The sequence below is a fragment of the Vanessa atalanta genome, chromosome 14 (genome assembly GCF_905147765.1).
Source record: "Vanessa atalanta chromosome 14, ilVanAtal1.2, whole genome shotgun sequence".
Classification (NCBI taxonomy): Eukaryota; Metazoa; Arthropoda; class Insecta; order Lepidoptera; family Nymphalidae; genus Vanessa; species Vanessa atalanta.
Window position 1 is genome coordinate 1,323,114 of NC_061884.1, and position 15,914 is coordinate 1,339,027.

Consider the following 15,914-nt stretch of genomic DNA (forward strand, 5'->3'; position numbering starts at 1 on the left):
AGAATAACGAAATTACTAGAAACAACATTTAGTTCAATTGAATCATTAGATTATGTAAAGTATTTATTCAAGTAAGCCTATTTGAAAGACTAAATGGCAATTTTATTATAGCTACATAATTTATTTATTTTTATAAAATTTGTAGCCGGAAGAACACTCTACTTAATACTACTACGGCTACTTACGGCTACTTGGGTAATCACCACCGCCCATAGACGTTGGCGCCGAAACTAGTTTCAATCATTCCTTACATTGCCACCAAACTTGAGAACTGAGATATTATCCCTTGTGCGGTGCCTACTCAGCGGGCTTGCACGAAGCTCAACCATCAAATAAAATACACGATTACATAAAATAATATCAAGTTATACGTATACAAGTTCATTAATTCCTTTTCACGCGGTCGCCGTCCCTCATGCAAGCTGGCCAAATAGCTCCTACATACTGGTTTACATGGTGCGGTCACCGTGACGTGACCGTACCTAATATTGTGAAAAGGCACTTAAGCTGTTTTCCGCTACATATCACCCAGCTCATGACGGTGAGGAGTCCGTGTTAAATCGAACGACCGATAATCATTAATCATTCACCATCTCATGTCAACTCACTCTTTGTTTTCATTTCCATACAGTGTTAACTCGAAATATCTCGAATGTTCTATAAAGCCTCTAACATTGTTCAGGTTTAACAAAGCCGCGCATATTCAGTACATTAATGAATTATCAATAATAAAATTGTTCATTCACAAAATAATGTTTATATGAAGCTGCTTTAATAATGTTAAAAATTTGATTTAGGCCACGACAATAATTAAATAAAAAACATGGTAAATATCCCGTTTTAAATACTGTTAGTAATAAAAATAACCATGTTAATTTAAAATCTAATATTTATATATTCTTAATATAAATGTTAATATGGCAACGATAACAGTAATAAAAGAATATGTTCAAGAGACAATGGTTCGAGCTTCGAGCAGGTTTTATATAATTACTGAGTATATAACTTCGGAGATAAGCAAAAGGCACCACAACAAACATTGTAACGTTAGGCGAACTTATACCCAGAAATTTAAGTGAGATTTTCTAGTTTTAGGTGTATTATTTATAACATCTTTACTAAATGTTTGTCTGTTTGTTGCTTTTTACGACGAAACCGCAATTTATAAAATTGGGTATGAAGCTTGAACTCTAAGAAAGAACATAGGCAAACCAGTAAAACGCGAGCGGGTGATAACTAGTTTTATATATATATTACAATATGTATGTATTATTTTATTTATTTGATAATCTAAACCTATTAATTTAAGTTGACCTATCTTCGGCTATAGACACCGGCAGCTTAAGACATGTAGGACACGTCCATCTTGCATTCAATTACAACACTAGATTGGCACTGACACAGATTAGAAAAGCCCTATCACGGATCATATTTACGCCTAGACAACTAGACAAATTTTAAACGAAACAAACCAAACCAAATAAAACTGGTCTCGTCGTCCGTTAGCTCTAAAACTATTTAATAGTCGCAAATTAGCTAAAAATATTTTGTCTCAGTGTGCAACAAATGTGTAGTGGTGTGCACTATTTTGATATTTTTTATATAGTTATGATTGATTTGTGTGCTTCCATCTCCAGGGCGCAGTATTCGACAGATGGACAGAGGAGAAGGACAACACCGAGTATGAACAGAGCTGCATGTTTAAAGTCGACGAGTATGGATTCTTTATCTATTGGAAGAGCGAAGGAAAGGTTTGTACAAATTTATTTTCTAGAAACTTCTTTGTGATATTTTTTTTTTCAAAGACCTTTGAAAACTGTTTTGTTATTAATAGATAGATCAAATAGATCTTAATATAATATCTTAGGTTTAAATTCGGCAACCACTACTATGTTTTATAAACACAAATTATTTGTAATTTAGCAGCTAGATAGAGTAACGGAAAAATCTTATGAAATTAAAATAGAACAATAGGGGCGACCATGGTGAAAGGCGTTCACTAATGTTTGTCGAAAAACGTATATTAAATAACTATTTCACAAATAATGTTACGGAAACTATTCAGGTGTTCAAACATATCATTATAAAAGATTATTTGAATCGACTCGCAAATAATTTAATTCGCAAATGGGCCGAAATTTAATTCTAATTTATATTTTTTTGAACGTTGCCTAACTCAACCAAAATAAATTTTAATAATCAGTTGTGTTGAATTATTTATTGTGAAATGAAAAATTGTCTGGTCATTATTATAGTTATAAAAATCAAACATATAACCAATAGTTTTTATCTATACTAATAAATACGGAAGTAATTCTGTATGTTACTTTTTCATGGCCACACTATTGAATCGAATTTGCTGAATTCTGGTATGAATCAAGCTTGAACCTCAGGAAAGTACATATGCCATATTTTTATGCCAAGTACCTGACGACCGACCACCAAAACGCGAGCGAAGCTGCGGCCGACCACTAGTAAAGATTCTCAAAAGTTTTCCAAAAGTTTTTTGTATAATGAATTTCTTATCTATAACAACCTAGTCGCTATTGGTACAGTCGTCAACTTGTTCTTATACACACGAAAACAGAGTGAGATAATTGGTTCGATCAAGTGACAATTTAAATCATCATAGCAACGAGTTCTTCTGTCATTTAAATGAAAAAAAAAACTAATTAAACACACTTAATTGCTACGTTATGTAGGGAGTGGCATTTTAAATTAATCCGCAGCCTCGTTGACTATTGATGAATTAATGTTTCCACAAGCAAAAACAGTGTCAGATATTTATTTCCCATAGGGTTTGAGTTTATGCATATGATATTAGTACAAACGTAGGGTTGCCACTCGTGATAAACTCATATACATTTTTTTCAAACGTCAGTGGCGCTTTGACTGTGGTTTATATTTCTTACAGTGGCAATGTCTAGGAGGAATGGTGATCACTTACCATAGGCGACCATCAGTTAGGCATCAGTTTACGTAACTATTTTAAATAAAAAAAAAGATCAATGCGTACAATTCGTATTAAAATATTTTTGTCGCCTTTCGCGACTAATACACCTTGAATTTAGTATAATTTATACTATACACTTAAATCGTAGACTTAATCCGAAACCCCTATTCATCAACCAGCTAATCCAGATAAAGAAAATTAATCTCTTAAACTATTTTGACCAAAACGCTTGCCATCCTTATTACACCCACACAAATGAACGAGATAGTTGTTGATTATAATCAGCACTTCTACTAATTATATTCCTAGTCATATCAATTCGTCCACGCAGTATAGATCTAGGCACCAACGAAGGCGCGCCTGCTAGCTAATATTATAAATGCGAAAGTAAGTCTGTCTGTTGTTCTTTCACGGCCAAACCACTTATAAAAAGTATGAACAATTTTTATACCACCTTTTTACTAAAACTCTCCAACCCGGCACCAAGTGTGTGCAAAATTTAAGCTCAATAGAGGTTGTGTGAAGTTATTTAAAACTCAGTCACATGATTTGACTGCTTGATGCTTGTAAACACAGACTTACTGCCAGTTTCTAAAATGATAACCAACACAAGATTTACTTTATCTAAGATACTGAACTGCCATTGGTCCCCGATTGCGTCATCAACTTCCATCGGCCAATAGCCAATCAGTTAAAAGTCAAATTAGTTACTTTGATTAGTGTTTCATAAACTCGAGGATAGAAATGGATAAATGAAATCAATCCAGAGACAAACAAACGGACGAAATTAGTTGTGCCGATTTAAATACCAGTTTAATGATCAATAAAAGCACTCAGGTATATATCACAGAACACGATAAAGATAAAATATTTGATAGCCGGCGAAGCTAATTCCGTAAGTAATCATTGCGTTTTAGTCTTGATTAGGGCTGCCAACTTGAAAACTGCGTTGAGTTGTAGTGAAGTTGAGTGAAAAGTTGAGTAACAATAAACTTTTTTTATAATTAAATTGACAGATTTATTTATGGTGAATTATAATTATACATCCGTAATTTGTGCAAAAAATCAGGATGAAAATGAAATTTCATGTGTAACTGAATTGACTAATTTGAATTCATAATATATTAAAAACTGTCAAATCGGCTATGTGAACGGCGGTAAGCCGAGGGATTATAGGGGTATATGGGCTGAGAGAGTATTCTGTTTAAGCGTTCTACAAATCACTCGAAGATTCTCTGGCCTGTCCTATTTACTGCTGACTGACTTTTATCATATATTAAAACTAAAACATATAATTTATTGAATTAAATTTATTATTGAAATTAAAGATAAAAAAAGTGGGGAATCAATATATATTGATTTTTATCCAGCATATATAAAAAAATAATTGTATTTTACTTACATACTCTGTTATTTAAATGGTAGACAAGAGTAACTACCAAATTCCTTGCCGGTTAATCCTGGTAGAATCTACTTTCCGAACCGGTCGTAGCTCTAGATTTAATTCAACACTGTAATATGACGATATTAAAGTGCTCTTATGAGCCTACTTAAATAAATAATATTTTGACTTTATTACGAAAAAAATATAAGATGTCTTGATGATTTTCTTTAACATTTAGTGATAGTCATGTTTTTTATACAAACCTGACTCCACTCTACCTCCTAATGGTAAGTGACAGTGGAGTCCAAACGCGAAACGGCCAGTACAGTCAGAGAGAATGAACTCCACTAGTTGCCCTCGTCATGGCGGCCGCAAGATGGCCAATGGCGCAAGGCCCCTTCATGCCTCATTTGAAGTAACCCAGGTTATAAGAGGAACACGTGTGCTGGTAGAGAGTACCATTTTTTGGCGGTTTTCAAAGAAAAGACTTGGCAATTTTCTTCGTGCGCGATGGAATTGATGTCACAATTAGGCGGTGACATCGCCAGCCAACACGCAAAGACTTGTGAAGAAAGGGGGAAGCAGGAATTAGAGATAATAATTCCTCAGAACACTCGGCGCTCAGCGCCGCTGATATATCAATGTCCAATATTACTGGTGTTAGCTATGTTATTCAAGCGCCATTTTTATGGCGATTCAATCGGTCGGTGTAAGTCGTCTCCGTCGTAATTGAGTATTAATAAAAAAAATATTATACATTTTTTTTTATTAATACTCAATTATATTATAATTTAAGTGTTTTAGAATTATTATTCATTTAACCGACATTAGTAACTAGGTTAAGCTATGACAGGCGTGTCATTTCGTTTATGTGGGTCGTGTCGGTCAAAGTCGGTTCTCATATATTGACGTGATTATCTACCTCTGTATAACAAAATAGCAAAAAAAAATAAATAATCGATCTATATTCAAATTGTTATTTTGAATTTGGAATTCCGAATCAAATTCTTAAAATTATTTTCTAGTTTACATTCTGTTCTAATTGCATTTTAAATTGAATGAAATTCTTTACAGTTGAAACACAATCATTTTTTAATTTAAATATTAGTGAAAATTATCTATGATTGATTTTGACTTTTGTTTTCGTGTTATACAGATAAGCAGAATGACAAATATACTAGTAAATGATCACTAATGCCCATAGACAATCGTTCTTTAAAAAATATTCATATCACGAATTCTCTGACAAGCTTGGGAACTTACACACTATAGTTACACTGGCTCTCTAACCCTTCAAACCGGAACACAACAGTACACTGTGATGCCGTTAGGCGTACAGGACTTAATAAAAAAAAAAAAAAGGATATTTAAAACAGCACGTCAAGTACATACTAGTAGCATGCTTTTAGCTACCACTGGCCCGCGGTGCAATGTCTCATTCAATAGTAATTGCAGTCAATTATTCGACAGGCCTCACGCGTCACCTTTTGTAAATCGATAATACTATGTCACCTTACGTTTGCACACGTGCTTACAATAACTACAAAGTTGATACGAGAACGTATATAAAACATACTTTATTATTAACCAGCTGCTTCGAGGAGTTACACCCTACTCCTCCCCCTTGTGTCGTAGCGTGACAGTAATTCTTACCTTTTAAAATAAACCGGTTATCTAAAGTAAGTAAAGGGACCAACTGAAACCAAAGCTATATTTTGACTCAACTTTACTGAGCTCTTATATCATTTTATGTGAAATTTAAATTATCTTTGTACTGTATTGTATAGCAATAAGCCCTTTATTCAAATGGGGCACTTCAAATCAGAAAAAAAAACACCACCGTGTTCTAATCGCAATCATAACTCTAGCTTGCATTAACGACCACTACACAAAGAACCACCTTATATGGTGGCCTATATTAGTATTTTTTACGGTGCCAGTGACAATCGGTAGATGAGAAGATATTTGGTCCATTTGCTCGTCTTCCTATACAAACTCATTCTGTAAAAAGAAACAGCCGATAAATGTCCGTCTGCACAGCAACGGCCTCCTTTTATACCACTACGATGCTCCAATGCGGGTTTGTGGATACACTCGTTGGAGATTTATTCCAATACATACAAGTTTCCTTGCGAAGTTTTTCTTTATCACATAGATTAATAACAAGAAAACTCAACTCAGCTCACCAGGGTTAAAATTATACAATCACTGGCTAAGATCCACGTGTTCTAACAACTGGGCGATGTCGGCTTGATTATTCTTGATTAGGTAAATATATACATATAACAATATTGGAATGTCTGTTTGTACAAAAACGGTACATATACCAACATAACATTTTTTACAATTTTAAACAGACAGACAGACACACAGACAGTATATTTGTTCCGGCTAATCGCTGGAACGGCTGGACCGATTTTGACGGGACTTTCACTGGCTGATAGCTGATGTAATAAAACGTAACTTAGGCTACAACAATAACGTTTTTGTTAAACGCGCACAAAGTCGTATTAATTAAGACTCGGTTTGGCAAAGTATAAACGTGGAAAAGAGCAAAATTTAAATGAAATAGGTATTCATTACGACACGTGATCAACGAATGGCGAACGGAAAATTACTCAGACACTTGTTCATTTTACGCCAATCAATCATTGCTGCAGACATTGCTTCAGACGGGTCTTTCAAAGAGTTTCTTGCGGAGTTCTCGACGAAGAACGCGATATTTTTCCATTGTGATATTCGTTTACGTTGCGATTGACAATTCTTAAGAAAAGCTTTGACAACTAACGACTTTATGTTACCAAAAATTGTAATGCTATACATATCGTCTTAGAATCGGAAATTTTGCATTCTATAGCTCTTACGTAACAAATACGTTTGCGAATTTTATTACAAATACAATGACAAACATTCTACACAATTACCCTCAAAACTCGACATCCACAAGTAACGAAAATGTCCGGGACAAGGTAGAAATATTTCGAAATCTTGAAAACTACCGAACCGAATTTCACTGAATATGGTTGAAAATGTTCTAAACATCATTACCGGCCCCTCAGACTTGCCAGATTTCACTTGGATCAAGTCAGAGCGAGCTCCGAGTGTGCTTGAGAAGTTCAGAAGGTAGTTGGTAGTGAATTACTAAACCCGACCCAATTGTATCCAGAAGTATGACTATGGAAAGTAACATGTCTTTGAATGGGAACAATTCAGTTTTTAATAATAATAATAATATAAACTTACTGTCAAAAAATTGCACGATTTAAAAAATAAAACCTTTACGATAATTCTGTAAGAATTCAACGGACGTTCGTGCATTGATTATATATGTCTAGATAGACTGTTAAAGCTATCACTGAAAACGTTAAAACGAAAAAAATGGTGTCCAACAGTTGTGTTAAACGCAGCTGTAACAGCTGCGTTTAACACAACTGTTGGACACTAAGATAATTAAGTTGCCTCGTATGTTTTATTTATTTTGTAGTGTGCGACACTCTATCTAGATAAGAATATAAATCTTAAAGTGTATCCTGTAAATGTAATAAATATTCTAATCTGTAGAGACACGAAATATTTCGGGACAGACGTGATCGCTTATTCGCATGCCCAGTTTCAAATATATACAATAATTGCTATATTAATTTCATTGTCAATAAAATAAATTCATAATTTCATCTATCTACAATTCTAGATAGTTAAAAAATAATGATATTTTTGTCGACAACATATATCCGCAAAATTCGTATAATCGACTTATTTCGATATTAAATCCATAACATTCAGTGACATGACAGTTCAGCGGGCGGCCATGTTTGACTTTTACGGGTGCGTTCAGAAAGCTGTGTAAAGAATTATTATTGTTAGTTCCTAATAAGACACCTAAATAGAAAACACAGATTTTTGATAATCACAACATTTATAAAAAAAAAAACATGAAAAGTAAATGAGAAACCGTATTAGTTTAGTTTTATTTACTTCACCCAAACGAAGCCGGGTTTTCATCTAGTTAATAAATATTCTACCTTAAGCTTGAATTTATTTCATGTTCTACAATGGTTTTCTATGATGTTCTTATAAAATTGTGCTCATGATCCTTCACTGTTACTAAAACCGAGCTGAAGACAAATGGTAGTCACTCTGCTAGCTGTCATAACTGTAATATCGATGCTTTCAAATATGACCTAGTTTGAAACTGGTTAATTTCCACAGGAAAACAGTGCTCAGTTTCTTGCCGTTTATTCTTATTAAAATGTATTTTGAACTGCAGTGCGATTCTGTAAGAATTCATTTCGTATCTCACTCGTGACATGTTGACAACTGACTGGCGATGATAGGCTTTATGATACGTGTATCCAATAATTTTGTAATTATTTGGCGTTCGTTTTCTGCAGTGTGTATCGAGTTGGTTTGAACAACATGATTAGGATAAATATGCTATATGCTTATTTATAAATGATGATGATCGTCCTGACCGTTTTCGATCACTCGATATCATAAGTGAGACCAGCCAACTAAGCAGGACATAATATATTGCAGGTAATCACAGATGCACTCACTATTCCCCCACTCACACACTCAAGAAAATAAAAAGGGAAGGAAAGAGTTCAAACATAGGAACAACGATTTTACGTGCGTTCCGAGGCACGAGAGACTCCGTTCTGCTACTGAGAATTTTCCTAACAATAACTTTTTATTGGATCAGGATTCGAATCGATGACATTAGAATCTGTCTTATATCTAGCCCCTAGAACAACGAGGCATTAAATAAATACATAATTAAATCCTAATCGGTGCATTTATATCAGAAAACTAAAACAACTTCTGTTTGTATTATTCGATTGGAAAATAAACTCTCGGCTTAATGATTAATTAACGGGGTCTCGTGTATCTTAAATACCTGCTACTTAATTAGAACCTGATTTGGTTTGATTTGGTGCTTTGTAACACAAAACAAAGTTCACCAGGAGAATGGAGGATAGGATCTGGTATCTGTTCATCGAGTTTAATATCATACGTTAGTCAAATTATTTTGTTGTGAATTTCGTTAGTCTAATAACTAGTTTAAAAGATTATAGATCAAAAGTTCTGTGTTTAAATCCCGGGCCAATAAAGTGGGTAGGGTTTTCTGTTAATAAATCTTTAACCGCCCGGAGTTTCGAATTTGGTTGCGTTTGTATTCCTTTACATCGAAAAGCAACATTTTATATATGACTAAATTTAAAAATAATTTTATATTTTTTTTTTAACAAATAAGATTATACAAGCCAGGAACATAAATGATTGAAGGTAAATCATGTAGGATACATATGACCTATTCCAATGGACGAAGGAAAAAAGGTAAACAAACATTAGATTTACGTATTTCATGCGATTCGCTAATAACTCAGCTATATTGTGCACTACTAATAGTCTATGATTAATATATCTTTATTTATAACACAACACTATTATACTTAACTACTTATTTCCACTTTTATTTTACTTTCAAAACTCCGATAACAGTTTCGTCGACGTACAAAACGCCATTTTTTCGCAAATCCATAGTGAGTATCACAGATTAATTATGCAAGCCCTCGCCCAATTATATCGTTTCTGAGATATCTGTAAATGAAATAAAATGTCCACCTGCTGGACAAAGGAGTCTTCTCTTGTTGTTAAGGTTTTTTAAGCTTATTTTACCATTGCACATGTAGAGGAATTTTGAACGCAGGTTTCTTTAGAGGTGAATTATAAATAGGTATAATATAAACAGGAAATTTCGTTGCTGCTGTTCCGGGCTTAAAGCTGCAATTTTCAGTTAAGATTTTAGGTTTCAATTAGTGAGTCATCTTGGATTAATAAGGATGTTATAAAATAATAATAATTAATTTTATAGATGATATATATACTGTCATGTGTGGTTAGTTTTTACAATAAATGTAATGTCGTTACATTTACATAAGAATTATTAACATTTAGTCCCTAAATATATGAATAAAAAATAGTTACTGTATACATTTTGCCCACATGAAATGGTGGCAAAAATGCTAGCAGCATTTGCCCGGTGAACCGCAGTACCGATCTGCAAAAAACGAACCAGCCCTCCTATCACCAGTGGGCCAACAGCGCTCAACAGAATTTCAACAGCAATAATTAAAAATAATAATAATTTTTACAAAAACCGTTTTAAATACGTCAACATAAAATTAAATATTACTAAGAAAATTTGAGCTCTTACAAAATCACCTCAGGCGTGGATTTTTTTTTTATTTAAATAGAAACTAGCGGAAAGTATACAATACAATATACATATATAAGTAGAATTATATAGAATATTTATAGAATCTTTTCCTTTCTTAAAATAAGATTTCTATACATATTTTTTATTATAACCCTCATACCTGTAGCTCTTACGCTACCTGCATTTAAAGCAAAGTATTTTATTTTACTTCAAACAGTAAGACGACGTTAATGATGTACCAAATTATCCTCCAACATGAAAAGGAACTCTTGCTTGAACAAGTGTGTGAAAGAGATCCTTTTTCTGGCTAAGTGGCGACCCTAATTATCAACCTATTCAATTACAAATGATTTTGTCCTTATGTATACTCTTATATATGTACCTACTAAGTGCCCCATTGTTCTAGTGACTAGACGTATCCCGACCCCGATCCCGAGGTCCTGAGTTCAAACTCCAGGTCGGGCCGATAAAAAGTTGGAAGTGTCAGTCCTGTGCAGCACGTAAAGCCGTTGGTTATTCGCTTGTCAAATCGTGTTTTCTTTAGATTCTTAAGAATTGAAGGAATAGAGGGTACCCTTATTTATTTGTAAGTACAAGTAAATAACCCAACTCATCAACTTAAAACCCCCATTAAAGCATCAACAATAATGCTTTGAAGGTAGGTTTTGAGTTTTAATTTTACTTAGAACTCTATAATAATCTACCATATAAGTAATTTTTATAAAAAAATATATTTTTTATACATATACCTACATCAATTCAGTTCTGTTCCCTATTAGTAAGCTTTTGTAAGTCTGATATATTCACATTGATTTGTTGAACGTATTCCACAGTCTATAAATACATTCATAAACTGGATGCGCCCATCAATGTTTCCGTCTTCAACACCTCACTATACAGTGATATTCACTGTCTAGAATCCGAACATATCTAGGTCGCTCCGGTGACGTGTAGCGACGTAACAAACAACTTCACAAAGACCCTTTCAATGTGCTGTTCAGTGATACGCAATGCGCTCTATTTTCTACATATTCAATATTAACCATAGAGCCGAGATGGACCAGTGGTTAAAATCTTATGATAGGTGGTTCAAACCCGAGTAAGCATAATTTTCATGTGTTTATTTTCTGTATTTCGTGCTGTTTTTTTTATAATATAGATAGGCTTATGAGCCTTATATCGCCAATGCGACACTTACCTTGGGATTGGGAACTAAGATGTTATGAGTGATGTCCCTTATACCTGTAATTACATTTTTTTACTTAACAAAGCTTCCAAACCGGAACACAACGATAGTGTGTATTGCTGTTCAAGAATATCTGATAAACATACCCAAATGCACAAAGCCCTACCACCAAGTAACGAAGACTTCGCTAGAAAATCTTCATCTAGGATAAAGATCTACCGTAATATGGCCCGGCATTAATCTAAACCAGATCCGGTACGAGACTATTATTATGTTGATGAACATTGTAAAATTATAATATCAATAAAACGATAGAATTTTCTAGATTGTTGCAATCGCGACCACTCTGGAGAGTGTCAATAACTTAGAAGAAGAAGTATATCATCAATGGAATAAAAACAAAGCTAAAACGTCAAAATTGTTCGTTTGAAAATGAGAGTTAAAGATTTTACTTAAAATTGTGATTATTTCTCAAACATATTCCTATTCAAAGTGTATGAAAATAATCAATTCAATGTAATTTTATTCGAATTATTGAAAGACGTAATAAAAAAGATTTTATAATATTAATCCCATCAGGAGGTAGAACCTAGGATTTTGGAATCGACAGCTTTAAGATATAGCCACTAGACTAAACTCAGATCATTAATGCATCTTTAAAATTACTACAATACTTTTCATAGATATTAGTTACATTATGTCTTTTCAAACGATAAATGTGGAGACCACAAATTAAAGTAAATTCCATAATTAACATACCCCAGCTCCATTATCAGTAAGTAAAACAAAGAAATTATACAACGAACGCTGAGAATTCCCAGTCTCAGTCCTGATAAGGTCATTCGCTTTCCGCGATTACCCCGTTAATATCCGACCGGAATCCGTACAGTGCTTCTGGGACGTAATATCCGTGCAATATCTTTATACGACTTCAGCAAATGGTTCGAGGAAATGAACTCACTTAAGCTAGAGTTCGAAGGACAGGATTAAAACAAAACGTAACACGTGATAGCCACTGAAGAGACAGATTAGTTAAATAAACAGCCCATTAATGACCACTGCTGGGCTCAATGCCAGCCCTTGATAAACACTAGAGGTCGCGGGCCTCCCCAGGGCTGCAATTAGAAAGATAAGAGAAAAATAATCTTTACATCACCGAAAATCATCCAATCATAAAAAAATAAAATAATAAAGAATGATTCGTTTAATTTATTTGTAAATAGTGTAATGGGCGGCAATTTTTACAGTTCCTAGGGGCGAAGACTAAGGTTGATTCTTCTCTTTTTTGAAGCTTTGGAGATTCCACCCAGTTACTCTAATGCAATTCAATAAACATGTAGCGGAACGTACGGGATAAATTATAAACACAAATTAAGCACATGGAAATTCTAAGGTGCTACTATTTGTACTCACACTCTTCGCTTAAGATTCACATTTTGGCCACTAAGCTATCTTTATCTTGGTCATTAATTGTAAAGTACTATTTCACTCAGTATTCGTTAGCTATAAGTGGAAATAGTAAGACACCGCCCTTATATAAGGATGTGGAAATTGAAACTTTTTGCGAGCGCATATAGCGACATGGAAAAACTTCAGGATCACCAACTTGAAATAAAAGCGAGCATTAAGTTTTCTTCAAGAAAGTTCTAGAAAATAAAAAAAATATCGAAAAGAAAAAATAATAGAAAGAGAAACGTCAAGGAATAAATAAAGTACGTACTACGTCGCAATGTTTTTTTTTTTGCACGATTGCCCAAAAAAAACGAGTATATGTATTTACATACATTTGTATGAGAGTTTCTTATACCACCATAACTTTTTAAATGTCTAACAGATTAACATGTATACGGTAACGTTAGAATCTTTACATCATCCTGACTGACGCTGGTTATAAATTAATAAAGGGCAGTCACGTTTTTTATTTTCATTGTATTTTTTTAATTAATTTTTTTGTTAAAAATTATCCGATATAACATTCACGCACGATCTTTTGATGTCTACGCGATACTTACGTTGATGGTACAATAGTTTCATGAAAGATATACGAGTAGAAATAAAACTACCATTTTGACGATTGGTCGATTAGTGTGTACACCGGGTACACTACTCTAAGGTTCAATTCCCGGCCGAGTTGATGTAGAAAAAGTTCATGAATTTTCTATGTTGTCTTGGGTATGGGTATTTAGGGTACCGTTGTTACTTCTGATTTTCCATAATACAAGTGCTTTAGCTATTTAAATTGGGATCAGAGTAATGTATGTGATTATTCCAAAAAAATATATTGTATTGTAAATTTTTTTTTTACATAATATATGTTTGTGTCATCAGCCACTCATTATCATCTGCTGGACATAATTCTAATATAAGGTTCATCAAATCACTGGGTTCTCCACTTAAAAAAGCGTATTGTCGCCATGTATCTGGGATTTCATTAAGCATTAATACTAATGTCCAAACATTCATTCAAAACGGCTCCAAATTTTTTCTAGACAATTTTCAATCACTTATAAAATGATACCCAATAAAGTAACCTAAGCTTTCAAGGTTTTTGCATTATAATGTTGCATAGTTTTGCCTCAATTCGACATATTTATGTACCAAAAAATTTTTACTCCTTATGAAAAAGTCAGTTAGTGGCTACTTTTTTCTGTATTTTTTTTGAAGTCCTCAAATCAAATATTACTTATGTAAACACATGAAGCAGCGTCATCATTAAGGGAAATTCTCAACTTTTGTTGTTAACAAACATTGTTACAAAGTTGTATAATTCATTGTGACTTTCTGAAGAATTGTCAACATTCGCAAACACAAATTGGCAATTATTTTAATGGAAACGCAACTTTACGCCTCGAATAAAAATGCTTAGACGACTTTATGAGTCGATATAATCAAGTTATTAGTGGTCCTCAACTAGATTACGAATTGATGTTAACGAATAATACGAATGTGCACACACTAATAATACAAATACCTTTCTAATAAAACACAGAATCGAAATCTGGTCACTACAAGACCTGACTTATCAAAGTTTAAATTTCAGTATATCGAAACGAATTTGACAACTTCCAAATTTTTTTTTTGTGTTGTAAAATGGCGGACGAACTAATTTGTCACTTAATGGAAAGTTTTCCCCACCGATCATAGACAATGGCACCGTAAGAAATATTAACCATTCGTTACTTCGTCAATGCGCCATTAACCTTGGGAACTAAGATGATTTGTCCATTCTGCCAGTAGTTACACTAACTCACCCTTCAAACCGGAACACAACAATACTGAATATATCTGTTTAGCGGTAGAATATCATTATATCATCTAAATAAGATGAGTGGATGGTACCTACCAGACGGGATTCCAAAAAGCCCTACCACCAAGTAATTCAATGTAAGTAAATAAAAATATATTATAATATGAGTGAGCCAGTGTTACTTGAAGCAAGAGACATTACTTCTTAGTTCTCATAACATTGGTTTTTAGTACTTCTTACATTTCCAATGTCCACTACCTGTGACAACGGACCATCCATTCCATCTTTATACCTATGATAAAAACAAATGCCGAAAACTACTAATCTGGGAACTGATAAATTCTATATACTACCACTATTATGCGTTGAGTGCCCTGAGGAGAGTATATAAGCTTAAATAATTAAGGCAAGTTATGTCCGCTGACCTTAATGACAATGATGACCTAGAACGGGAAGGAAGGGCGGGACCTATAAGTGCGAATATGACTGCATGTAGGTTTACTCAGTGCTCAAAGGTAGTAAAAACTACCCGATTCCGATCATACTGAATCTTTTTATACGAGCAACATATGAAAGAAGCTTATTCTTTCGAGTAGGGTACAGTTACACGTTTCGAATTAAATAAATCAAATTAAATGGTATATTTTGTGATGATATTATCAAAATACGATTTTGCCAAGAAAAGTCTCGAGATTACACTCCCGGGACACGAGACCATTTAATCTGGACTTTTACTCGGGGCCCATCCCTAAGTACAGTATACTCTATTCCAACCACTAGAGGAAAAAAGCCAAATACACAACATTAGACAGCAAATTGAAGCGATATAATTGGTCGAGAGCTTGGTTAATCTATGATATTCACTATGGATTTGCGAAAAAATTGCATTTTAAACGTTGACGAAATTTTTATCTGAATATTGGA

At 33.8% G+C, this 15,914-nt stretch overlaps 1 protein-coding gene across 2 annotated transcripts in view; it reads left to right on the plus strand.

Moving 5' to 3' along the window:
• The window catches only part of LOC125068600 (1-phosphatidylinositol 4,5-bisphosphate phosphodiesterase), an 85,702-nt gene that overhangs the window by 40,630 nt on the left and 29,158 nt on the right, over positions 1-15,914 (plus strand). For both annotated transcript variants that reach the window (XM_047677805.1, XM_047677804.1), the window contains exon 3: positions 1,638-1,751. In XM_047677805.1, the coding sequence (XP_047533761.1) occupies positions 1,638-1,751 (114 nt within the window). The remainder of the gene's footprint in view (positions 1-1,637; positions 1,752-15,914) is intronic.